This window comes from Salvia hispanica, chromosome 4, assembly GCF_023119035.1.
Source record: "Salvia hispanica cultivar TCC Black 2014 chromosome 4, UniMelb_Shisp_WGS_1.0, whole genome shotgun sequence".
NCBI lineage: Eukaryota > Viridiplantae > Streptophyta > Magnoliopsida > Lamiales > Lamiaceae > Salvia > Salvia hispanica.
This window is the reverse complement of record NC_062968.1, coordinates 43,132,879-43,160,665: the sequence shown is the minus strand read 5'-3', so window position 1 is coordinate 43,160,665 and position 27,787 is coordinate 43,132,879. Positions and strand designations below refer to the sequence as shown.

At 36.3% G+C, this 27,787-nt stretch overlaps 3 protein-coding genes across 5 annotated transcripts; all 3 read right to left on the bottom strand.

Annotated features, from left to right (window-relative positions):
- Positions 1-3,563: 3,563 nt before the first annotated feature.
- On the bottom strand, positions 3,564-7,317 carry LOC125219803 (nicotinamide adenine dinucleotide transporter 1, chloroplastic-like). 2 transcript variants are annotated; one of them, XM_048121881.1, is made up of 10 exons: positions 7,213-7,317; positions 6,794-7,118; positions 6,447-6,542; positions 6,158-6,264; positions 6,012-6,060; positions 5,753-5,865; positions 4,800-4,894; positions 4,585-4,673; positions 4,374-4,468; positions 3,564-4,144 (listed from the first exon to the last, which is right to left on the bottom strand). In XM_048121881.1, exons 2-10 carry the CDS (start codon positions 6,861-6,863, stop codon positions 3,908-3,910), a joined length of 951 nt encoding a protein of 316 aa, XP_047977838.1. In that variant the 5' UTR covers positions 6,864-7,118; positions 7,213-7,317; the 3' UTR covers positions 3,564-3,907. The 2 variants fall into 2 exon arrangements, with proteins under 2 accessions (XP_047977838.1, XP_047977837.1); XM_048121880.1 differs by having other exon boundaries at positions 6,794-7,304.
- Positions 7,318-15,936: 8,619 nt separating this feature from the next.
- LOC125224069 (protein DEHYDRATION-INDUCED 19 homolog 7-like) lies at positions 15,937-19,325 on the bottom strand. Of its 2 annotated transcripts, XM_048127415.1 has the most exons (6): positions 19,253-19,325; positions 19,063-19,162; positions 18,804-18,982; positions 18,127-18,204; positions 17,734-17,993; positions 15,937-16,398 (listed from the first exon to the last, which is right to left on the bottom strand). In XM_048127415.1, exons 2-6 carry the CDS (start codon positions 19,124-19,126, stop codon positions 16,299-16,301), a joined length of 681 nt encoding a protein of 226 aa, XP_047983372.1. In that variant the 5' UTR covers positions 19,127-19,162; positions 19,253-19,325; the 3' UTR covers positions 15,937-16,298. The 2 variants fall into 2 exon arrangements, with proteins under 2 accessions (XP_047983372.1, XP_047983371.1); XM_048127414.1 differs by having other exon boundaries at positions 19,063-19,286.
- A 1,645-nt stretch (positions 19,326-20,970) lies between these two features.
- LOC125224067 (COBRA-like protein 7) lies at positions 20,971-23,878 on the bottom strand. The gene is made up of 2 exons (XM_048127413.1): positions 23,330-23,878; positions 20,971-22,564 (listed from the first exon to the last, which is right to left on the bottom strand). The coding sequence occupies exons 1-2, from the start codon at positions 23,874-23,876 to the stop codon at positions 21,141-21,143; spliced, it is 1,971 nt and encodes a 656-aa protein (XP_047983370.1). The 5' UTR covers positions 23,877-23,878; the 3' UTR covers positions 20,971-21,140.
- Between the last annotated feature and the right edge of the window lie 3,909 nt (positions 23,879-27,787).

Sequence of the window (27,787 nt, the reverse complement as noted above, 5' to 3'; positions counted from 1 at the left end):
AATGAGAAGATTATAGTAGATGGGAGAGATATCCATAGGAGAAGGATGAAAGTTTATTCGATGTAGTTCCTTTTTTTTTCGTGTCTCAACATTACATGAAGTTGGCGATGCCCAATGTTGTCAAGTAGAACAACATCTTTTGGTACCACCTCTTGAAGTCAGCTCCTCTAAATTTAGGTGGTTTTTCGGCGGGTGGCATCATTCTTGGTGCCAAAGGTGCCGCACTTGGTCCTTGGAAGGAACCAATTCCGTTGCCCCCGAAGGAGCCAACAACATGGTTGGGCATAGAGCCCCCACCATTCATGTTGGGCGTAGAGCCCGCCATGGTCGCATTGGTCCCGAAGGAGCCAAAACCCGTGTTGAACCCGAAGGTTCCAACACTCGCATGAGACCCGAAGGCCCCAGCAGTCGCGTGAGACTCGAAGGTCCCCGCATTCGTGTGAGACCCGAAGGCCCCAACACTCGATCCATTAAAGGATCCGAAGGAACCACTAAAAGTGGAACCAACCGATCCACTAGAGGTGGATCCACCAGTGAGCCCCTGGGTATTAGTATGCACCCAAGGGGTTGTTGATGAAGATGGATAGAGCCCGGGGGTTGGCATCATCGTGGTGGATGCCATAGTGGAGGAAATGATGGCGGCGGTGGTGGCCGGAGTGGTGGCGGCGATGGTGTTGGACTCAGTCGACATCTCCAAGTAAAGGTATTAGGTTTCGAAAGGTTTAGTTTCAGTTTTAGATGTCCAAATTCCTTCAAAGGCAAGTTATATCTCGTCTTGCGATTATTGGAGATTTAATGGAAATTACAAGAGATAACCGGGCGTAATACAACCCAAGAGGGAATACAGAAAAAGAATTGAAACAAAAAATACAAACGGAAATCGAAACTGTAAACCGTAGAACAGGAAATAGCCGAGTCGAGGAGGCCTCTTTCCGCAAGACGAGATACGCCCCGGTAGTGCTCTTCGGATTGGCGTTTCGTCCCCAAAGATAAAACGGCTACGTCTGTGGTGAAGCGGCACCGCTATCAACAGAGCTCCGGCGAACTGGATGGAGGAGAGGGCAGAGCTTTCGACAGAAAAACAATGCAGAGAGGGAGAGAGCTTATGATGCAGAATGCTTTCTAGTGTTTGATGTGTATAGAATGCATGGAATGACTAGCCTATTTATAGGCTCAGTCCACTGCAGGGGTCAACACAGCCTTGATGGCTGTCATCAATGCTAGACCGTAACGGTCGTCGGTTACGAGGCGTTACAAGCCGTTACAGAGCTGAGAGTCTGAATCTAGAAGCTTCTAGATTCGTTCATGACGTGGACTGTCACGTGTCAGCCACGTTGGCTTACCGCGTCATACTGACGAGGTGTCATCCCGATTGGCTCGCTGACGTGGAAACGGTGGTGGTCTAAAAAGAAATAGACCCACTAGCCATGGGCCAAGCCCACAACTAGGCCCAAGCACCAAGCCCATGAACAAGCCCAAAGACCAATTGCCAAGATCCAGATCCAAGGACAAGGACAAGGACACGTGCACGTGCACGAGCACGAGCACGGGCGCGGGCCTCGAGGCTCGCGGCACGCGGCGGGGCGGGCGGCGCGCGCGTGTGGGCTCTTACAACCCATCTTAGTCCACTATAATTATTACATGTAATAATCCTTCTTATTAAATACTAGTTTAATAAGGTGGTAACTTTCAATGTGGGATAATTAACTCTCTTAATCATTCCATAAGCTTCTCTCATAGCTCATTAAGTTTGCAATTTTGCACAACTTTAATCAATTATTTCTCACTCACCAGGAATCGGATTTGAGAAAATAAATATACCACGATCATCTACTCCGAACGTAGATCGACGCTATATCATTTAATTTTACAAAATTAAATGTCTCGTTGAAATTATAATTGATCAAAGTTCATTGACCGGACATACATTCCAACAAATTTATGGTTTATGACTATGAAGTCTTTATTTCATTTTATTTTATTATAATATTCATAATGACAGTTTTCTCAATCGCGCATGGGGCGATTGGGAATCACCGCCCAATCAGGAGACTCCACTTTTAATCACATGTTTTTAGCTTTATACATTTTTAATTTAATATAATTTTTAAATTAAATGGCAATCCTGTAAATTTCCAAAACTCTCCTTTTATATATTGTATAGATGTGAGTGTAATAAGTTAGTAGAAAGTGAAGTTCACTTACCGAAAATGAAAAAAGTACTCCCTCCGTTTCATTCAAGATGTCCACTTTTTATATTTAGAAATAAATCTCTCTCTCTTCTTTCTATATTAAAATATTGAATTATTAAAATGTGGACATCTTGAATGGGACGGAGGAAGTAAATGTGAACATTATTTTATAGACGAACCAAATATACTAAGACAAGTATTTGTTGCACGCAAGGGTTCACCATGCACTAAGAGCACTCCCAATGGTGCCGGCTAAAAGTCGGCGTTTTTTCACCGTCTATCGCCAAGTTATCGCCAACCAATGGGAGAGGTCGGCGATAATTCGGCGATTTTTCCTCCCGTTTTATCGCCGGATTATTGCCGAATTATCGCCGACCACTGTGGACGATAATTCGGCGATAAATATATTTTTTGTTTTTTTTTTTTTTTAAATTTCCCCCCTATAAATACACACCTTCTCTTCATTCTCTCCCCATCCTCATCCCTTTTCTCTCTTCATTCTCTCCTCATCCTCATCCCTTTTACCCGTGTTTAATACAACGAACTTTATTACTATTATTTGTTTTGTCTTATAAATTAAATTAGCTAGCTTTATTATATACAAAAATAAAACAATTAAATTAGTGATGATGTAAAAATGAAATGTTGAGTTAGGGAGAAACCATTGGAGCAGTTGACTAAAAGTTGGCTAAAAATTGGGGATAAATTATGGTGCTGATGTGGTAGGAGTTAGGGAGAAATAAGGGAGGTTTTGTTGGGAATGCTCTTAAACCAATATAAGCAATTCAAGATATTTGCTAAGTGTATAAGTCACCATTATATAGGCTCAGTACAAGAACTCCTCAAATTCTCACACTAAGAAATAATCTCTTCGACTTATAAAAATATAGATTTTAGGAAAGACACGAGTTTTACTATGAAATTGGTAAGATATAAAAAGATAGAAAAAATATTAAAGTATTGTTAGTGAATGAATAAGGACCACCTTATAGGAGACAATAAATTACCTCTCAACTAATTTCGTAAGATGGATGGACTATTCATTTTAACTAAGATCATCACCAAATATTAAAACCTGAAACAGAGTATGCAAATAGTTCTAATAGCAGTGCAAAACATCTCATTTTTAGTTTTTTACACTTTTAGTTTTACACTCAAATTAATTCAAACCATTTTTTCTCAAATTTTGTTAGTATAAAAAGTGAGTGTATAAAGAATATTCTTTTAAATTTTAGTTTAATGTAACTAGTTGAAGTAAAATCACCATTTAATGTAACATTTACACTTAAATGAGTTTAAGTTTTATGTAAATGATAAGATTTTCTAACAGACAACATATACTATGAGTGAGAATGTATTTATTCAAATAACAACGTAGAAAAAACATTATATTTACAAGCGTCCAAGAATGAAATAAAATGAATTTGGTATGATACTTTTAAGACATACTACTATATAGGAGAAAAAATGTTTGTCTCACCATATCTAAAGATGTTACAATTCCCTAGAATTAAAATGGAAAAAATTAATAAGGTGTCCCTGTATCATAAGAATTTATCATCATCATCAATCACTCTCTTACCTAAAAACTAGAATTCGGCATGATTAGGAGAGAAGGGAGTTTATTATAAGGCAAGACAAACTCATGTATATGGCAGATTTGCCTTTTGGACCGTATAACTGCTTCTTGAAACCGGCTCAGTCAAGCTTCAACCTCACATCGCTTGATGGTGTGGGCTGGGAGGGAACACAGTGACAAGAAACCGATGAATCATTTCAAAACTGGTGAATGTGATTACGGCAGCTGGGGTAGTCCTCAGCAGGTTAGTGGCACAGCCACGATAAAAGCCAGGGACACCTTCGCTTTGATATACTTTCTTGACACAATCCACCACACCAGAATACCGTTTCTCTGAGTGGTGTCCTTGTTCTTGAAGCCTTGAACGCACAACCTGCATTACGTGGCCAGAAGTGCAATCGTGACGTTGTTTAGAATGGATTCCACAAACATAGAAAGGAATTATTATGATTTTGGCAATGCGTATTCATCCCGGCTGCATATCTAAAAGTACAAGACTGTATGTAGATCACATTGAATACTCCACTACTAAAAGAAGGTAAGTATTTATTTTGCATCAACAGATTACACAGAAAAAGAATTATCTGGCTTTTGCACCGTACCTCATGGGGATATGTCAAGGTGGAAGCAAATACTTTTGAAACTGAGGAAGCAAGAGCAACATCGCTAGCGCCGAGTTTATCTGTGGTGGTGTTATCTATCACAATTGCAAGAAGTTCGTATTATTTTATTTCAGAGTGGAAAATAAATCTCTGTAAGAAGAAACAAGAATAGGATTGATGCCACTTAAGGTGGAAATTAGTCACAACATACGTTGATCGGCAAAGTAACTTTTTATCTTCTCATATGTAGGAAACTGAATAGCAACATGACTGATACCAGCCAAAGCTGGCACAAGACCACTGAGCACCAAAAAAGAACATCAGAGAAAATATTAGAAATCAAACCTTCAACCAAAAATAAATGTATATATATTGACAGACTTATCCAAAATACACTATCTCCATGATTCTGAGAGAGAAAACAACCTATATAGTCCACGAATACCCTCCTCGAGTGCGATTCTTCTTAAGGCCGAAAATGTCCCTCTATAAGGAACCACCCCTGGTCTAATTCCTTGAGTCTGCAGAGAAGATAAAGCAAAACATCACTCTTAAATTTATACTACTGATTATGAGATGGCTATTTAACCACTTGTTACTATACACTCTTTACATCTAAAAGAGAATTAGTTTTTTAGTTCAATACCAAAAGTTTGGCAGTCCATAATTTAGGTAAAATGCTGCCAAAAGCTCACAAAAGTTGAGAGTGTCGGACAATTGGCAAATCTCATTTTTTTGGCCTTCTCTTGGCCAAAAATGAGCCGTTCTTGAGCCCTATTAATAGTTTATTTTTTGGTTTCTGCGAATATAACCGCTGATACTAAGTACATCAGTGACTAATTTATAATGCTCTAAATTGCTGAATATAACGACATACACAAGATATAATCTTGTCCATCCAAATTTGATCCAAAGGATTATTTTTGGTCTTTGTTATTCACTATACATATATTTACATTGCAGTAACTAAGACGTAAAATGGGCCAAAAAGAACCATATAAAACCAAGTTGATTCACTTCTTTGAGTCTAGCATCTAACAGCTTAATGCCTGTATATTTGGAAAGATCCTAAACTTGAAAAAACGAAAAATTAAAATTGAGTTGCTCTGCTTCTTAGAGCCAAGCATCAACAATTTCAATTCGTCTTCATACTCCATTTTAGACAGATCTGCATTCTCCCAGATTTTCCAGAGTTGGGCAGATTAGAAAAAAGATTAAGATGAAATCAGAGTAGCTTCACTTCTTTGAGTAAAGCATCTACAGAATTTAATCACCTAGATGGGCTGCATTTTACCCGCATTACGATTACATCAGATTCAGATAAAACAATATTTTCAAAGAGAATAGAAAATGTGACTATAGTTATAATATAAACATACTTGAAACCTTGTCTTGACAACCCATAGAGGATTAGTGACGATCGTAGTCGCAGCCCCAGCACCAGAAGCAGCAATCATGTTCGCACCAATTGAGAGCTGATGATGATTTACATCTACAATTTCCGGGAATATAATGCATGAAAGTAATATATGGAACTAACAAAAAGGTCCATTTGAACATTCATCTAAACTGAAACACCGAGAAGGTTCCTTATTCTTTGTTCAAAAGCCAACAGAGAAAAGCAAGTAATTAACTAACCATCAGCACCAAGCGAACTCTTTAATTGATCATAAATTGTAAAATACACCTGCAAAATGGTACTGTCAGTTACTTCTCACTAAACTTTCTAATGCAGCATCATGGTAAGAACCACAACAAAAAGTAAAGAAAGCATAATGACTTACTGCCCAATTTGGAAGCAACGCAAGCACAGTAGGCGAAAGCCCACGGTACATGCCACGCAACCCGTCCTTTCGAAATATCTGTTCTAAGCTGCCAAATATGACACTACCTAGATTTTAAAGATATAAATATCTGTAAATGTTACACAGAAAACAAAAACACTAGCTTAAACTTCACAACTCAGATATAAGATCTTTCAACTATGACAATAGTGAAAAAAGTTTAAACCATGTTCCGTTGTGTACTAAATTCACAAAACGATTACCAGTTCTGGGAAGAGGGTAATCTGACCTTTGATATTAGTATTAGTGAGCTGCGGCAGCCCATGGACCTGCAGCCTTGTCTTAATAACATCAAGTGGACACACAAAAGTAGCTGCAATCACTCCTGTCAAGAACATAAGAGTACACACATTTGGATTTTTGTTTACAGAACGAAATATATCTCATTAAGTGTATCAACAATTAACGCTATAAAACTCTGAAATCCAAAAACAGTTCATGTTCTTAAATTTTAGATAGCTATGAATATCCAAATTTCGCTTAACATTTGAATCATTTACGAAATTGAGCACGAAAGAAGGAGTTGAATCAATTTTTAAAAGCTGTACTCATAACAAGAAGTATCAACGGATTTACCAGCTGCGGCACCGGCGCCAGCATTGCACATCAGCCCCCTCGAGCTAGGCACGTGCGTATCAACGGTCATCGTGATATCTACAACAATCGGCTGATTCGAAAAAAAATAACACCTCGATAGGTGGCGGCGGCGATGGTGGTGGAGGAGTCCTCTCTCAAGAGGCCGATCATCGTCGCATGGCCAATCCAATCCGTACAGATCAAATCGTTCGATTCAACCGAATCAACGGAGAATTCAAATGTATCTCAGCAATCCAAGGGTTCAGGAATGTAATATAGCTCCGATTATTAATTTCAATTTTGAGCGCGAATGCGGCGACTTAATCTCAACAAAAGATTATACGGTGATCGGCAAAAGCAAAAAAAGAAAAACGCAGTATAGAGAGAGAGAGGAATATGAAGGGTCGAACAGAATTTACTTGATTATTAGGAGCGCAAATGCAAATTCGCAATCCGGGACCAACGATGCAACGGAAATTTGGAGTAATAACCAAAGGCATATTTGAAGTGGAATTATAATATTATTAACATTGTGATAAGAAAAATGGGTTTAGAATGTACCCAAAAAAAGGGTAAGATTTAGTCGACTGACTTTAGAATGTGAAAAGACGAATCGGTGATTGAAGCAGGCCCCAGTTGAAACGTTTTTAAACTCAAGCCAAGGATCAGGGCCATTTGAAACTTAGGCTAGGCCTCTGACCCGCCTAAATCCAAGATCATATCAACACATGACTCACAACTACTTATTCTATATTTGATCATAGAATAGTGATATAGGGCAAGTACCCATTAAGTACATAACTAGAGAACAAATCATCGCCACAAGATCAAGAAAATCAAGGGCTAGATAAAATAATCAAAGGTTATTTTTTACAGTTCATTGCATACACAATTTACTTCAACACATGGGTATTTACGTCATTTCATAATTAGGGTAAAAAATTAGAGTTCACATATTACAAAAAATCAACTCATTCACATTCCGCCTCCCCACCTCTTCTTCTCTCAAAACCTCTCTGAAAAAGCAATGATTCTTCATCTTCATTCATCATCTCCTATCGATTAAACTGAAATCGACGATAACCATCTCCGATTCAGTATCTAAATCTGCCGATTCAGCATCTTCATCTCCGCGGTACAGACATCGTTGCCGGCGTGAGGCGGCATGTGCTGCTACCAGACTCTCACGGCTGTCGCACCCCTTCAGCGTCGTCACCTCACCATAGCCGCTGTCGGTGTGCCATTGTTGCAGATTTGTCGCCGCGACCACTGTCGGTTTGCGCTCGGAGTTTTCTAACTCCACCGCTGCCTATGTCCGCTTGAAGCTACATCATCTTCATCTCCTTCGTGCTGCCTCTGCTCACCGTGTTTGTTTCTGCTGCCAAGTCACCACCTTGGACAGATGCGCCTTGCCATTGTTGCTGAGTGCAATTAACTCTTGAATACTGAATTGAAAACAATACTTGGTTAAAAAATGCGATGAGCAAGTGAGATTTGTGCGGAAAAGCTGATGCATTTTGTTTGATTACTCAATCCATTTGTTCAATAATTGGGGGTAGTTATGATTTTCTGAAGCTGAAGGCTCTTCCGTGGACACTGCAGAAATGAAGTACAATGTTAGAAGCATTTGAAGTCCTATTATTATGAAGTAAAAACATAGTCCAATGAAGTAATAATATTTTTGAATGAAGTAATTAATCTATTTGAATAAATTGAATTTTTACACTAAATAAAGTAAAAACCTTATTCAGTGAATTCGAATAAAACATGTGTTGAATTAATCTGAAAACCTACTGGAATGAACTAAAAACCTATTTGAATTAGGGATGGGTAAACGATTTTCGGTTATTCAGTTAACCGAGAACCAAACCGGAACCGGTCGGTTATCGGTTAACCGATAACCGAAATTTACGGTGTTCGGGTCGGTACCGGTTCTACATTTTGCTCCAAGTCGGTTATCGGTTATCGGTTACCGATAACTGAAATTAAATTAATTTTTATTTCAATTATATATTTATTTATTACTAGAAAAAATTGTAATTGATTCACTTGGATTTTACATGACTTTAGAGGGTTGTTTTACTTGGTTTTGATCATATATTGTGTACTTTGAGACATGGTTATAGCTACTCCTCTATTATGTTGGTATTTTGACCATTTTGTGAAGAATGTGTAGAAAAATGTACAAAATATGTGGATGTGCAGTTGCTCAATGTTTGAGGCAGCTTATCTAGAGATTTTGAAGTCTGATTCGTATATAATGCATACCATTCTCTTCGTCTTCGAAAGAGCTTCGCGTGGATATCTTAAACGTCTCAATCGGAGTTCGGTAGAAGAAGTTATGGTCATTTTACCAAGACTGCGCAGAGCAGTGACATAGCTGGCGACCCGCCAAGTTCGCATGCAAACGAACCTGGCGACCCGCCAGCAAAAAAATACCGTAAGCAGCTGGCGACTCGCCAGCTTCAACGCACACCCAACCTGGTGACCCGCCAGCTTCGTTCGACAGTTTATTTTGGGCCCAAAGTCAACCCTAGGTATATATATGCCTAGGAAACGCCTCCAAACAAAATTTACACGCCTCCAACCCCAAAAATACCACTTTTTCACCTAGAAAGAAGAGAAGAACGAGCAGAGGACGAGTATTCATCGCAAGATTGAAGACGAGGCCTCCAATCCGCCCAATCCAATTCTAGGAGTTTCTACTTTTAGTTTTATTCTTGTTCAAACAATGTTTTTGAATATTTCTTTGAATATTTCTTTGACTTTTGTGTTGAACATGAGTAGCTAAATACTTCGTAGAGTTCTACGGGGGAGATATAATGATTCTTATGTTTAATTGGTTTCCTTTTTCTATGCCTTGGCTCATGTGGTTATTTTGATTTCTTCTGTGCTTATACATTTATTTGACTGATCACCTTATAAATGCATGTGGATTTTACTAAAAGAATTGAGAAGTGAGTAGTTTAATTTGAAAGAGAAGAAATTGACGTCTTTGCCAATATAATCGACAGATTTGAGCCTTTGAATGAAGCTAAGTATCTTAGGAGCTTTTAGGAGTTGTTATCTTAGTTCTAGGAAGGACACTTCGGTTCTAGGTAGCAATCTACAAATTATATGCTTTGAGAAAAGATATAGTTTTACCTTAATGATAGCTTAATAACCCTTTAGACCCTTTGTTGGCATAGTTAAGAAGTTAGTTGAGCGTAGGATAGTTGTTATCGATCCCGTAGGATTCTACCCTTCTCATCCTTGATCTACATTTGTTTTCTTATTTGCTTTCAGTTCTCTAGTTGTTTTTAATTGTATTTATCTTGCTTTTAAGTAGATTTAGAAAACCCAAACTTTCCGATTCATCTAGATAGTAGTCGAGGTTGGTTCGTGGTAATTAGGTTGACACTGATTGTCTCTGTGGATACGATACTCTTTGCTTACTATTTGCTACATTAGCCCCCTACACTTGCGGGTATAATTGTGTTAAAATAAGTTGAGTCAGTAATTTACTTTCAAACTTTGTCACAATGGAAGAAATTGTAATTTGTATCTAAATGTTGTCAAAGTCTCGTATTGCAATGTCAAAAAAGTCCATTTTAATTTGTGTCATAATCAATTATAGTATTATATTTAAAAATTTATATCTCAAAGTCAATAATGCTCTTAAGCATTACTATTTTAAAAATAGAATATCCCTTCACTTCTTATTGGAGAAAAGTTTTTAAATTAAATATCATGTAAAGTTTAAGTGTTTTAAAATGCATAAACAATTTATGTATTACTTGTAAATAGGAGTATAATAATAATAATAATAATAATAATAATAATAATAATAATAATAATAATAATAATAATAATAAAAAAGTAGATGAAATGTTAAAAGTTAAAACCATAAACAATTTTAATTTCAATTATATTTTTAGTTAATAATAGAAGAAATTGTAATTTACTTTTAAACTTCGTCACAATAGAAAAATTTGTAATTTACTTCCAAATTTTGTGAAAGTCTCATACTGCAATGTCAAAAAAGTCTATTTTAATTTGTATCACTATTAGTTATACTTATACTATCTCAAAGTTTATAAAGTTTATAACTATTTTAAAAATAAGATCTCTCAAAGCCAATAAAGTGCTTAAGCATTACTACTATTTAAAAATAGGATAATCCTTTACTTATTATTGGATAAAAGTTTTTAAAAAATTTAGATCATTTAAAGTTTAACTCTTTTAAAGTGTCTAAACAATTTATTTATTATTTGTAAATAGAAATAATAATAATAATAATAATAATAATAATAATAATAATAATGATAATAATATTAATAGTACTCCCTCCGTCCCCCATTAGGAGTAGCACTTTGACCGGGCACGAGTTTTAAGAAATGTAAAGAAAAGTTGGTTGAAAAAGTTAGTAGAATGTGGGACCCACTTTTTTATATTGGTTTTATAATAAAATGTGAGTGAAGTGAGTTATTGGAATGTGGGACCTACTTACCATTTATGGTAAAAATGTAGTGCTACTCTTAATTGAGGACGGACCAAAATAGAAATAAGTACTCCCTCCGTCCCGGAGTATTAGACTCACTTCTTTTGGGCACATGATTTAAGGAATTGATATTTAAATAGTTAAAGTGGAGAGAGTAAAGTATGAGAGAGGGAAAAAGTAGGAGAGATAAGAGAGAAAAAAGTAGGTGGAGAATAAAATAAGATAAATGCTTTTTGCTAAAAAAGGAAACGAGTCTAATATGTTGGGACATCCCAAAAAGGAAAGTTGGTCTAATACCTTGGGACGGAGGGAGTAACTCTTATTCGGGGACGGAGGGAGTAATAAAGTTGATAAAGTTAAAACCATAAACAATTTTAATTTTAATTCGGTTAGTTCGGTTATAACCGATAACCGACCGATTCTAACCGAGTCGGTTAATTAAGTAACCGAACTTGAGATCGGGTCGGTTCCGGTTAGTTTTTTTATGAAATTTTGGGGTCGGTTAACCGACCGAATAACCACCCCTAATTTGAATGAAGTAACGACCCATTTGAATGAAGTAATAAACCTACTTGAATGAAGTAATACCTACTAGAATGAAGTAAAAATATATTTATTCGATGATTGATATATTGGAATGAAGTAACGACCCATTTGAATAAAATCTGATTTGGTTTCTAGTTTGGTCTTTAAAATTGGTTCGACATTGATCAAAACTCCCATTATATACAAATCCACCCCTTGGTGCAGAACTAGTGACCAAATTAGGGCCCTTAGATCTAGTTTTTTATTGATGAAATGAGAAAATTGAGTGAAAATTTCCATCCTTCATCAAATAGCCACATTACTTCACTGAGGGTCTTTTTTTGTCAAATTATATTAATAGTTTATTATTTCATTCTAGTAGGTTTATTACTTCATTACAGTAGTCAATTACTTCATTTTAGTATTTTAGTACTCCCTCCGTCCCAAGAAAGTTGATACAAAACTTTTGGATACGGAGATTAAGAAATTATATTAAATAAATAGGAGAAATGAAAAAAGTAGGAACGATAAGAGAGAGTAAAGTAAATGATGGAATAAAGTAAGAGTGATTAGATAAAGTAAATGATGGAATAAAGTAAGAGTGATTAGATGTTTTGTCTTTTGTTAAAAAAAGGAAATGACTCAACTTTGTTAGGACGGACTAAAAAAGAATACGACTCAACATTCTTGGGACGGAGGGAGTACTTCATTTTAGTAATAAACCCTACTGTATAAACAGAAAATTTATATTACTTCATTATCATAATTTATTACTTCATCTTATCAATTTACTACTTCATTAAAAAGAATATGTAGTTCATTTTGATGTTGAAAGAACACAACAGTTAATATAATGAGAGTTTATGAATTAAACCCATTAGTTTCTCTGTGAGGGTAATATTCTGCACTAGAGCCTTCAATTTCTTGTCCTCTGCATATAGCACAGTTTGTATGTTCATTCATATGTGCATTAACATGAATGAAGTAATAAAGTGTATGAATGAAGTAACATGAAACATGAACGAAGTAATAAAGTGTATGAATGAAGTAACAAGGAACATGAATGAAGTGATAAAGTGTATGAATGAAGTACTTGCCTAAGTAATTTGAGAGAGTTTCCAAAGAAATACTCGCATTCATCTTCTTTTTAGAGGAATTTTCATCTATACATAAGAATACAGAATAAATTTACAACATATCATATATAATTATAGATAGTTCACTTAGAATACTATGTTACTTCATTTAATGTGATTTTCACTTAAAGACACAACTAACTTCATTATATCAATTTACTACTTCATCAAAAAGAATATGTAGTTTATTTTAATGTGCAAACAACACAACAGTTAAAGATGTTACTTCATTTATTACTTCATTTTAGTAATAAAACCTACTGTATAAACAGATCATTTATATTACTTCATTATCATGACTTATAATTCATTATATGAATTCAATACTTCACAACAACTAGATTATAGTTAATAGGAAAACAGATCAGTTGCATTGCTTCATCACATAAAATATGTAGTTCATTTGAATAAAGCAGTTAAATAATTCACACCTATAGTGTACCCAAAATAAGTATACTATCCATTTTCTCCTACATTTTCTTCATTAGGAGCAGTCCTCACTTCGCCTCGTTACCCCAACAAACCTTTTGGAAGCCGTACAATGAAGACTCTAGGCCACTCTTTCACCTTGACACCAAAATTAATCATAACTATCGACGATGATGAAGACGACGACAAGCCAGAGCTACACCATCATAGCAAAGAGAAGATGGACGAACCTAACGTGGAACTCATCTCAGATATCCAAGGACCTCAACAGATGGGAACATCATCTTCCAATTGTGTCTATGTAATATTACACACACGGGTACAAGGTGAATACAGAATTCACCTCTCAGCTCAGAAATCAAAATAATCCTCCGACGATCGTATCGAAATTGAATCCATGTGATCAGGAAATTCGGATGTCACTGATCAATCACGCTGGAGAAATGAATCATGGCTGATCAATTGCAATGGAGGAATGAATTGTGATTAATGAATCAGAAAATATCGCGCTGGAGGAACAAATCGTGGGTGATCAATCGCGTTGGACGATTCACGATGAAGACGATCAGAAATCTGAAATAAAGTGAGATTAATCATCTAGGAATCATGCAATTTACGATGAAGAACAAATCTGGACGATTCATGATGAAGAACAATTTTGAATTTCATATTTTTGGAAGAAATCGTAAGTTGAATTTGTTTGAGATTGTACAAATTGCGCAGAAGACAATTCATGTTGATACATCTGAGATATCGAATTACCAAATGCCCTTGAACAAGTGTTTTTTCATAAAAATATGAAAATTTGTTTAAGTCATAGGATTAATTTGGTGTACCAATATGTATGGCTGAGATTTGTTGTCTAATTATATGCTTACAATTAGTTAGACCTAGATCACTTCTCTTTGATCATATCCACATATGACTCGCAACTACTTATTCTATATTATAAATATCTTTCACCTTATTTTAAAATACTTTTACTTATATTTATATTAAATTTATATATGAAATTATTTTTTAAAAAATTCATCTTTATAGTTGAATTTTGAAGAAATAGTTGTAATAAGATAAATTTGAACTATAATTAAAAATATACTTTCTCTGCCTCATAAAATAGAGACATTTAGGATAGTTGAGTATATTGCATAATTGGTAAAGTATGATACAAATAAGAAGAAAAAATTATTACATTGTATTAGTAGAGAATGAGACTCGCTTCACTAGAGGGAAAGAAGTTACCAAAAATAGTCCCGGATATTGAACTCAGGGAATAGTTTCACATACTGGCTACCATATACTGAATTTCATATACTATTCGGACAAACGGAATTTTGGTTTGAAAACACTAGTAAACTAATTAAAAGCAATTGAATAGCATAGCAGTTAAAAGCAGAGATTTGACTTGGGAGAAAACAGATGAGACAAGAGAATTTCAAAAATAAGATTTGATTACTTCAGTTTATTTAAACACAATTATGATATTCAAACAACCACTTGAGGGTTACTAGGGTGAGTCACCTAATTACCGCAGCTGACCTAACAATGTGGATTACTGCATTAAGAATGTGAATCTTAGCTAATAAATCTTTAAGCACAATTAGACTTTTGTAAAGCTCGCACTCTTAGAATTACCTTTTTTGGGATATCAAGTATAGTGTCGTCAATCTGAAACTAACATAGGAATCATTTCTCGATTCTCCCACGTGCTAATAAATCAACAAGATGTATCACTCAACTTGAAGCATTATAGAACAGAATTGAACAAAGTAACTATAAGTCTTGTATATCAAAAATAGGAATCAAATAAACATGAAGAGGTAACACAATCCAAAAAAAAACAAGAAAGCGTAAAAATTATCTATGACAAAACACGAGGGTAGAATCTTGATGGCTCTAGTCTTCTCTTTATCCTCTTGCTCCAACATCCAAGTGCAAAATGCTCATTGATTTCTCATAAATGAATCTGTTGGAGAGGAATTCTTGGAGAGCCATGATAATCTGGTACAATGAAAGTAGCCTAGTTGCTTCCCTTTTTGGATCTAGTTTTAAAGACTTTCTAGCTTTGCTTTTCCTTTGAATTTTGTTTTTCAATTTGATAGATTAACATCAACATTGGCAATCCTTGGAATAAAATGAAATCAAGCATTTATAGTTTCATATCATCACAATGAATCAAAATTCAGACTCTAATTTCAGAACCCAAATGTGACTCCAGTTTTGCGATTAGCGACTCTTGATTATTGACATATCAAACAGTAACTCTTTTTAGTTTCAAAGAATAGGATTATAGGAGTATAAAACAAATCAGTTTCCAAGTTCTAACAAATAAAGTTTGATCAATCAGAGTCCAAAACAACAGAGAAAGGAAGGGAAGTGGAATGGATGTTTAAGATACCGTTTGCGGATTTGATTTGGTGGTATTTGATGAAATTTGCTGTTTTTTTTTTAAAAAAAAAAAAAAAAAAAAAAAAAAAAACAAAACAGACAGAGAAAGGAAACTTTAGATTCCCAAACGCAAAAAATCAAAAGATTGCCAAATGCTTCTTTGATTATAAGATCAAACACTCGAGTGAACAAGAATACAAGACAATGCTTTATCAATAACACATGTCGATCACAAATTCGAAATTAACTTGTGAAAATGTATAATGATGAAGCAGGTAACATAGAATTGACCATGGTCTTGTCACAATACATTAGCTGCCTATATTTAACACTATACACTAACAGCTAAGGACAATTCCACCCGAGCGAATCAAATAAGGAGCGGCATGTAACTGATCACTGAAACTGTTGTCTCCGATCATGATCAATTGCACAGGAAAGATAGGGTTTAAATTATGAGCCGGGTCAGTGCACGAGTTCAACAATCGCCTCCTTTTGTCAATAATTAGGCATCAAAAAAGTGAAGCTTTGGGCATACCCGGCTGTTTTACAAGTCATCAAGTATGGTGGATAACAGCAAGCCCTGTACGAACTCAGACCTTCTGGCCATCTCGATGTTCCTGTCTGTTGACAGAGACGGTGGAAATCTGCAATGACAAGCACATAAGAAAATATGTTACGAGTTCTAAAATCAGAGTTCTTGCAGAATACGAGATGGGTATATAATATGCTAATGCTGATTGCAATATCCTCTTTGTTTATGGAAACAATGAAGGTGAACGGACTAATGAAAATTAAGTGAAGAGGACTGTTATAGCAACACTTTGTTCAATAGTTTAGATTTAAATAAGATATGCCCAATCCCACCACTACAGACCGACAAAACTTTGCCCTGCCCAACCATCATATGAAAATAACTTCACTACTATGACGAAATACACATAAATCTGTGATTAAAAGCAATAGAGAACAAAAAAGATGATCACGAATCAACTACATGCAAGTAGTTGCACCTACTGGCATGCTTTTAAACAAAAAAATAGGTTGCATGTCCCAACACGACAAGGATACTCATCAACACTAGTTCTCAAGCAAGACCAAGATAAGAAACTGTCAGCAACGGAGATAGAACTTAGTAGGTTTCTGGAGGCCATTTCACCAGTATCTTACTCTTCTATATATATTCATTTTATTGTCATAGAATTAGAGGGATAAAGGTCAATGAACAAAATTGTTTACATTCTCACTGAAGCAGGTAGATGGAATGGTGCAAAATACTACCTATGACCTATAATGCCAACTGCTCCTACTTCCCCTAGAAGTTTTACTACTTCGCATTAACAGAGAGCTTATTGATAGGATTACATTTTAAAATCCATACCTAACTATATGTAGAATATATTCAACACCACCAATCGCACACCTACTTTTCAAACTACAAATCCTTTTCGATTCAATCGCAGTCCCAATCTCATACAATGGCAAGATACTATCGCAAACAGATGAATTTGACAGCATCTTAAACATTATAAAACATACTCCCTCCGTCCAATAAAAATATGGACATTTGGGACGGCACGGGTTTTAATGCACAATTGGTATAGTAAGAGAGAGATAGAAAGAACAAGTAATTGCCAAAAACGGGCCCCACCTTATTAGAGAGTAAGAAGTTACCAAAAATAGAAGGGGCTATTTTTATGGGACTGCTCAAAATGGAAAAAGTCCATATTTTTATGGGACGGAAGGAGTATCAATTACTAATCAAGCATCATAAGCTCCATGTTCCACATTCCATTGTTTTATCAGTAAACACTAAACTGGGGATTTATGGATATCTAAGATCATATTCACATTTTATGGTATCAGCTTATGTCCCATTTAGTTGTTCTCATGTTATCCTCTTTCACGGGAAAAGAGCACATTGCTCATATGCATTGAGTTCACCAAAAAATATAAATTTGAGAGAGAGTGTATTGGCTTACCTCTCAGCAGAGTCATCATAAGAACTTTTTCCTGACAAGCTTGCTTCAGATGGAGTAGCAGCTTCAGTTATTTGGGGCCTGTAAGCTGGTTGAGGACTATTGACAAACGACAAAAGCATGGAATCAGCTGCTGCATTAGAGGACGAACCAACAGTGGGAGACTCCTTAACAGCGCGTAAATGTTTCTCCTGCAATTCCTTCCTCAGAAGATATATTGATGAACGGGAGCGAGTGCTACGATGCTTCTTATTGCAGAGAGCGTATAAGTAAGTTAAAGGTAAATCTTTTTTCATAATGAGTAAATCTTCATAAATAACACAACAAAAGACATTCAAGCGTGATAAAAAAGAAAAAAGAATGTAACTCATTCTTTAAAAAAAAATCAAAGGATATCTTCAATATACTCTCGTGATGAGTAATCACATGTGAAGCCATGTTTACCCGGACCTTCACAGCACAAACAGGGCAAATCTGGAAACAAAAGAAACAATATCTAAGATACAATAGAGATTCCTCTTAGCACTAAAAGGTAAAGACAGCAAACTTTGCATGACCCAAACTTCCAACTAATATTCAGCAAGCAAGAAACACACTTTCAACAAAAAAAAAGTGTTTTTTACATCTATCAACTATTTGTAAGAAGCCCCCTGTTCTCCGAAACAAAGAAATATCACGTACTTCCACCATTGGCAGCTAGAAAAAGCCACTGTGTCTATTAGCTCTCTTCCATCTCAAACTATCTGCTATCAATTCATCGAATTCAAACACCTTCCGACTGTCCTCCTCACCACTCAAATTAGAAACCAGCCTTATGATTAATCCTCAAAATATATATCCAACTCAAAAAAACACACACCACTAAGCCAACTAAGCTGTTTCTGCAACTAACAATGAACCAAATCACCCCTTTAAGCATTTGAAAATTTTCTAAATACACATTAAACACAACAATGCAGCAATTTAGCTCCAAAAAACTCACTGCTGCTGCTTCTACTACTACTAGTTTTTATCATCACAACTAAAATACCCCTACGTAGCAAAACCGAAAAAGGTGAAGAACGTCAAATTACCCCTGGTTTAACCTCCATACGGTGGTCGGCATCAATGTGGCAGCACAAACCTAAAACATCAAAATCCTCCGAGCAAAAAGGGCAAGCTAATTCCTCCGATTTCCCCTCAATTTCGACACCGTTGACCTCTTCCCCCTCATACTCTTCCTCGCTCTCCTCGTCCTCTTCATTGTAATCATCTAAAAAAATTACAAAAAACAAAATCAATCAGACCCGATAATCATCGCGAAGATACTGAACCTCGATTCGCAAAGCTCACCGTTGCACGGGGTGGAAAAAGAGGAGAGCGCAATCTCCAAATCACGGTATAATCGATCGGCCATATCGAATTAAAATGAATCGAATTATTTTTGTCGGAGCTGAAAAATTAGGAAACTCTACAAGAATTATACACGATTTATATGTACGCGACAAAATCGGAAAATTGCAAACAAGGGGAGGAATTATACGCCTGTATAGTAGGGTTTGGGGATGGTTTATTGGCTTTATCACTTTCTAGCTGCAAGAAAATTCAGGGAAAGGAAAAGATTAAAAAAAAAAAGGGGTAAAAAGGAGAAATGACGTGGAAATTAGGACGCGGATTGGTCTTCAAACTCCCGCCTCATTCAATAATCAGCTGCGACCTTTTGTTTGGTAGAATTCTTCCAACTCTTTTCTAATGTGGAGCTAGTAATGTTGAAGAGGAATGAGCCCGGATTATTTATAAACGAGTACTCCCTCCGTTTCATAAAGTTTGTCCTAGTTTGACTCGATGCGGATTTTAAAAAATTGTTTGACTTTGTATTAAATAGAAGTGTGTAGTGAATCTATTTTTGAAAAGATTCCAATTAGAACAAATTTTATGAGACGCACAAAAATGGTAAAATGAGACAAACTTTGTGGAACGGAAAAAGTATTAGATAGCCAATCAATATTATGTTACTGCAGTGGCTAATAATACTATATCCGTCGTATAATAAGAGTCATATTTTGACATTTCAATCTGTCCCATAATAAGAGTCACATTTTTCTATTTTGATCCGTCACATAATAAGAGTTACATTTCACTTTTACCATAAATGACAAGTAAACTCTCATTCCACCAACTTATTCCACTCACATTATAAAATTAATATACTCCCACAAGAATATGCGCTCTTTCCTTTTTAGTTCGTCCCACAAGAATATGCATTTTCCAATTTTGGTAACATTTTTCTCTCTAATATGGTGGGACCCATATCCCACTAACAATACTTTAATTACTTTTTGGTAACTCTTTTCTCTCTAATAAGGTGGGGCCCATATCCCACTAACAATACTTTAATTACTTTTTGGTAACTCTTTTCTCTCTAATAAGGTGGGACCCATACCCACTAACAATACTTTAATTACTTTTTCTCTTTATCTCTATCTTACTTTACCAATTTTAAATAAAAATCGCGTCGAACCCAAAATGCATATTTTTTGGGAAGGAGGGAGTATATAAGTGGGACACATAGTCCACTAATTTATTCAACCCATTTTTCTTTATATATTTCTTAAAATCTGTGCTTACACCAAATGTGACTCCTATTGTGGGACGATGAGAGTAATATTTTGTTGAGATTGTATTAAATTGAGGCTAAATTTAATTAGTACTCCATCCGTCTCCTATTAAGAGTATCATTTTGCCATTTTCGTCTCTCCATTAAGAGTTCTATTTCACTTTTATCATAAATTAAGTAGTTCTATATTCCACTAACTTAATATACACACATTTTAATATAAATGAGACTCATATTCTATTAACTTATCAATATACCTTCTTTACGTTTCTTAAAACACGTGTCGAAATTAAATAGGACTCTTATTAAGAGATGAGAGAATAGACGACAGATTTGGCCCAACTACAACATTCATATATACCCAATGACCATTATAGCTATATATATAAAAGTAGATCAAGAAAAAAAAATTATACCTGATTAACATAAAATTTCATGCTCACAGTAAAGGAGTAAATGGAGATTTTCTTCGGTTCTAATAAATAGAGCTGAATGCACCGGGGCTACTTTAGCGCTTAAGACAAGCTCCGTAATATTGTGCTACGTGCCCAAAATGTAATATTTATGTGAAAATTTAGGGACATACACTTAATTATAATAAACAATACTAATCGGCCAAAATAATTAACAAACAAGAACACACTTATATATATAATCATGCCCAACAAAAATAGGGTTGGCAGTTTTTCCATGAACTAAAAAAATATGTATCTAATCCAGCCTGCACTACATGGTCAATATATAAATCTCAAATAACAATTAATATTCATAACAAATAATTTAATTTCTTAACACTGATCATGATGTACCGAATCTACTTCCAAACAAAAATGAAAACCAGAATTAGTGAGAGAAAGCTGCTTAACACAAGAGAAGCAGCAATCTCTCTTGGAGCATTACTAGGCAGCATTGTCGGAAGAGAGCATTCTTCTCCATTGAAGTAAACTTTCGTTGGAAATCCATCTCCGCGGGCGACTTGAATTGACGGCGTCTGCTTCTTCGTGAACGATATCACCGTTTGTTGCGATCCAGGAACCGGCGGATCCTTCCTCGGGTTCGACCCGTTCCTTTCCGCGATGAGATAGTTCAAACCCGGCAACCCCTGAAGGAAGAGTGTGTCGTTGTTGGGAAACGACAATACTCTCCCGTCCATGGAGTAGACTTTCTCATAGCCTGGCATGGCCCGGCCTAGCTCAACAGAGGCGAACCAGTCAACTATATCTGTTTCGCCCCAGTTGAAAAGGGTGACTCTTGAAGTCCACCCTTTCTTGAAATCCGAGACAAGATGCCAGTTAATGCTGACCCCACAATTGTCGGGACAAGGTAGTGGATTAGGGAGTTTGCGGTTTTTTATGTCCGCAAACTCTTTAATGAATTTTGTCCTGTTGTGGAATGGAACTAGTTGGGCCTCAGCTGGAAGGAGGACTGCTGGCTCCGTGGCACTACACGTGTCACCCGCAGACGCGGAACAGCCACATGCACAAGTGTTGCAGGGGACAATAGAGTCGTTGAAAAAGGACGAAAAAGTCACGCAGCATGTTGACTTTTTCGTTGTCGTCACTGTGGCATTGCAAACCACCTGCCACGTGGCCAGGGCTGCCGTCTGCGACGACAGGCCTGACGCGTCCGGAAACAAAGACGGCGCGACACGGACGGGCTGGCCGCATTGGTAATCCGGCCCGACCGTGCTATTGATTCGCCAGTTCAGAGGAGGCGCAAGCTCGGTCTTGTTGATGTCCGGGGGCATTTTGTACACTTCGAGGCGGAACAAAGACTTGGACCTCTCGGGATCTATCTCGGACGACAAAATGCTCCCGTTTCGGCAGCAGAAAGGGATCAACCCTAACTCGGAATCGTTAGCTTTAGAGAGAGGGAGATCGATGATGGTTGGCCTCGTTGCGCAGCTCAGAACCTTGGAGAAGTCGAATTGTTTGTAGTATTGGGCTTGGCGGCCGAAGATGCAGTCGCCGGCGTCGATGATTTGTGGGAGAGCTCCACGCATTGAGTTGATGAATTCGCCTTGCATCCATTCCCAACTAAGGTTCCAATTGTCGAGACGGCCAAATGGATTGTGATTGGAGATTGTGACTTGAGCCCAATAGTTAGGATCGTTTGTTGATAATACATCATACATTATTGTGACGTCGCCTGTCTCGAGGGGTGAGAATCCTTGCTCCGATGTAATGTTTGTCTTTGTGTTCGCGTCTGGTGTGCAGCAAGTGGTCATCGTATTGTTACCTACATCCACAATTATATCAAATTCCTTAAAAATTTCGCCACTTAAATAGTGACATTGGCTTGGTCATGTAGTGTCTCTATATATTGGTTTAAAAGAAGACAAAGAATTATTCAATTAAATAACGATTCTATTTTAATTCACCCATACACCAAACTTCCTTAAAAATATAGTACTACTAACTTACATAGACTAAATCAACCAATTCATAATATCCGAACCAGAAACGCTTTCTTCAAAATTCAAAAACCATTCATTTTAATATGGCGAAGATAGAAATAATTATAAAAACAATAAAAGATTTATATAATATATCTATTTTTTAAAAGTAGGTTTTGTCCTTATATGGGACTAAGAAGCTTTATGATTTAATGAATTATATAAGCAAAATATTATCAATACTAAAAATCTTTTGATTTAAATAATTAGTACTATATTACTTCCTTATTTCTTCAATATGTGTCCAACTTTGATCCGACGACATGAGATTTAAGATTGTAGTAATAGAAAACAAGTTGAAAAAATTATGAAATGATCATATTTTTATATAGGAGTATTAGTTTTTTATAATAAAACGAGAGTGAGAATGAGAGTGAGAATGAATTAGTGGAATGAGAGGTCCACTATAAAAAATGGTAAAAATATAGTGCGACAATTTATATGGGACGGACCTAAATGAAAACCGGGAGACAAAATGGGAACATGGGAGTACTAGCTACTTTTAAATTTTAAATTGCAAAAGTATTTTCTTAATTCACGATTATTACCCGTTATGGTGAGATTCTGACACAAGTAGCCGTCATTAGCGAGAGTAATATTTCCCGGCAACGGAACGTCGGGAGGCGCCACCCCGAACTCCGTCCCCAACAACTCTACCACCACCTGCATCTGGTCAATATCTCCAGCGGTCTGGATCGCAGTTTTCAGGTCAGTCACAGAGCTGCCGGAGAGAACAGCGCCACCGCTGACGTTGGCCGGAAGAAAGGCGGCGTTGGCGAGCACAGCGTTCGTGGCGGACACGAGAAGCTCACCGTGCTCGAACCCGACGAATACCCGCCAATTCTTCAGCTCCTTCAGTCCATTGTTGAGAACCGTCAGCGTCGAGTTGAACCGGTATGGCTGGTCGAACCGGTTTAACGGAAAAAGAAACGGGGCGATTCGCTCGGCCGTGTCGTGGTTGTACGTGATCAAAACGCCGTCGTTGCATGAAGGCTGAGCTATGGTGGTGGGGAGGTAGCAAAAAAGCGAGAAAATTGCTAAGGCCGAGAGCAGCGCCGGAGTGGAACTAGGGAATGAAGGAGTGGACATTTTCATTTGTTTTGTCAGAGAAAGAGAGAGAGATGGAATGGTTATAATTACTACGTAGGAAAGAAAACATAGGGAAAGATGTTTGAAAAATTCTTGTTGCAATATAGTATAAAATTGGTTGATCGAGTAAAAATTGAAATAGTATTTTAATTAATGGAGTTGGCGTGCCGGCTTTGATTGAATGAGTCTCTAAGCATAGAGGCGAAGTAAGCATGAGCTGAAAATATGAATAAGCATGGCCTTATTTTGGTTTCATGTTTCTCTTCAACTCGTTTCCTTTTCATAGTATTTAATCCTTATACGTTCTTCTTGGCTTTGTGTGAATTGTCGTGACTTTATATGAAAGAATATATTTTTATCTGTTTTGGGTGGAGGGAAGGTTGTATAATACTAGTCAATCCTTGTCTCTCAACCTCACTCTAACTTAAGGTTGGTTTTTATCTTAAAAAATTAAATTAAATAGTTAAATAAGTCTTAGAAGATTGTAATCGAAAGATAAGAGATTGAAAGCGTAAACATGTTTCTTGTGTATTGTTTAGGTTTACTGTGTGTCTTTGTATACAGAGAGCTATACATGTAACTAGGAAAATATCACCTAATCTAGGACTGAATCAATTACAAATAATTTTCTTTGACAATAATTGATTCTAGACAATTTTCCTCTGATTGTGTAGTTGTTTCCATATTCAAAAACTCCCCACAAGCTGAGCAACAGTATCTCCAATCTTCAACTTGCCCAATATCTATTTTTTTTTCTCTTCCAATATCTATTTGAAGACTCCAAGATTCACGGTCTTGATCATAAGTCAGCAAGCTGCTTCTCGGATCAAACAAATGGAAATCCTATAATCCCTATTATTACGAGTACTCTATTTTATCGGATCAAACAAATGGAAATCCTATAATCCCTATTATTACGAGTACTCTATTTTATAGGTGAAGTGAAATCAACGAAACTTGGATTTTGTCATTCAATTAAAAAAAATCCAAATGGAGCAAATTTGCAGTTAGTTGTTTGTTCATGTTTTCCCTCTTACTTGTATACATTAAGCCATCCACAACCCTGACCCGGATTCAGGCCCCAAGTCCCCTCCATGTCATCATTCCTCTATATTTAAGTCCTAGGCCACAATTATTAAATTGCGCTATTCACAACTCCAACCTATTTTACTCGTAAAATAGAATACGTTGAACAATTAAAATCTGGAAAATTCATTGTTCAGTCGAAAAAAAGAAAATTACAAATCCTAGAAAATAAAAATAGAAGTCATAAAAATTTTAAAAAAAATTAAAAAACTTCTTCTTCTTCTTCATTTGTGTGCGAAGGTAGGCGATCATCTCATGGTGCAACTCGAGCTCGAACTTCGACATTGTCGAGGTATCCCTCGATGTCAACTCCGTCAGCTGGCCCATCAGCAAGGTAATACTTATATCCGACATAGAGTCGGATATCTTATTCAGAGTAGGATTGGGCAGCGGCGGCAGCATAGTGGGGTAGCTCATAGCAGTTGCCTTCCCCTTCGCTTTCCCCTTTGCCGCCTTTGTGCCCATCGAACGGCTTTGAATACCAGGGGATGATAAGAAGACGTCGTCGTCTGTCACGTTGAGGTCGATTGGCGGATCTCCTTCGCTCGAAGAGTAGTGTCCGGCGGCGGAAACTTTGGTTCTCTTCGGCGCCCCACTTGCGCGGGTTCTGCCCCACTGGTGTACTGCGGGCTCTTCTAGACAAGCTTCCAAACGTCGAAGTACTTGAAGTGCTTCTTCCCGTTAGAGTAAAATTCCTCCTTGGCCTTCGCCACGAGGTCCATCTCGTTGTTTCCACTCGGCCACATCCGGACTACATTAGTCCACTTTCCATTCCACTTGTTCATCTCCTTCTGGATCCAATCCCAATGCTTGCGTAGCTTCACGTAGCTACGCTCGAACGACCCTCTAGGTCGACCAGCGTTGTACTTTTGGGCAATTCGCTCCCAGAACACTTTGCCGCTCTGCTGGTTGCCATGATAGGATCCCAGGAGACGTCGACGGAGTTCTTGGCCAACCACAATGTCTTCTGCGTACTATACTTCTTTGGCCCCTCATCATCCGCCACCGCAGCCTTGCCCTTGCCCCTCCCTTCAGCGGGTTCCATATCACTGATATCGTACTCATCAGTGCTAACTGGCGATGGTATTTCCAGAGGGAGTATGATATATGTAGAACTTTTTTACAATAACAAATTTTAATGTATTAGAATCAAACTAAATAGATAAATCGAAACGAACAACGCTAAATGTGTGTCAAACGAGAGTGGTGTTCACACAAGGTACTCTCTCCATTCCATAGTAATAGAGTCATTTTGCCATTTTGGTAATAGAGTTCCATAGTAATAGAGTCATTTCCATTTTTAGTAAAAGTCAACACATTTTTCCACACCTACTTTACTCTCTCTTATTTTATTCTGTCTTCATCTCTCTATCTTTTTCATTTTCCACTTTATTCTTTCTTTACTTTTCGAACTCAGAACTCAGCTGTGGAGGATGTGTAACTGAACCACTGGACTATAGAGGCTTTTTGTTGAGATCATTTCAATAAATAGTAATTAGTATTCTATTTTGAGGGTACAGTTGTACTCCCTTATTCTAAGGTGGATATACCACTGCCTTCAATGGTACATAACTACATACTGATATATACTGATTTTCGACTCCCATATAGCTGCATGCTATATTAATTTTTATCTGAGATGATACACATTTACGTAGCTGTCAGAAAATGAATGACAATATAAAAATGTTAAAAGGCTTCTAGAACTTTATTGATCTAAAGTTAAATCGAAATAGAAAATAGAGTGAACTACAAAAATAGTCCCTGGACTATGCGTTTATCTCGCCAATGAACCCTGGATTTTAAAAACATCCCCAGACAATCCTGGACTAAGCGTTTATCTCGAAAATGGTCCTTTTCACTGTTTCGTGACAAAAATACCCTTTTAGGGGGTTTTGGAGAGTTTGAGCAATTTGGTCTTTTTGCATTTTAAATCTGACATTATTTCAGTTATGTACTAAATCTGATATTATTTCAAAATTGTCATTCTTCTTCCCTTTTGTCATCCTTCACTTTGTTTCTTTATTTCAATATTATATTTAATTTTATAAAATTAAATTTTAAATTTCGATTTTTAAATATCAATAATTATTTTTAATTATTAAAATTACTATTAAATAATAAATTAATAGTTTTAATCAATATTTGATAGTGTCTAATATTTAATCAATAAGGTACGGCGACGCCTTAGTTTTAATCAATACTCCTATTTAATAGTTTTAATCATAAATAGATCATATAACACGATTTAGTCAACTTCATAATATTTTTAGTCAAATTCTCCTATATATTAGATGCATATTTATTTCGGAATAAATCGTGTTATATGATCTATTTATGATTAAAACTATTAAATATTGATTAAATCTAAGGTGCCGTCGTACCTTATTGATTAACTATTAGACACTATCAAATATTGATTAAAACTATTAATTTGTTATTTAATAGTAATTTTAATAATTAAAAAAATTTATTGATATTTAAAAAATGAAATTTAAAATTATAAATCTAATATTGAAATAAAGAAACAAAGTGAAGGATGGCAAAAGGGAAGAAGAATGATAATTTTGAAATAATATCAGATTTAGTACATAACTAAAATAATATCAGATTTAAAATGTAAAAAGACCAAATTGTCCAAACCCTCTAAAACCCCCTAAAAGGGTATTTTCGTCACGAAACAGTGAAAAAGGACCATTTTCGAGATAAACGCTTAGTCCAGGGTTGTCTGGGGATATTTTTAAAGTCCAGGGTTTATTGGCGAGATAAACGCATAGTCCAGGGACTATTTTTGTAGTTCACTCTAGAAAATAAAATAAATTAATTAAAAC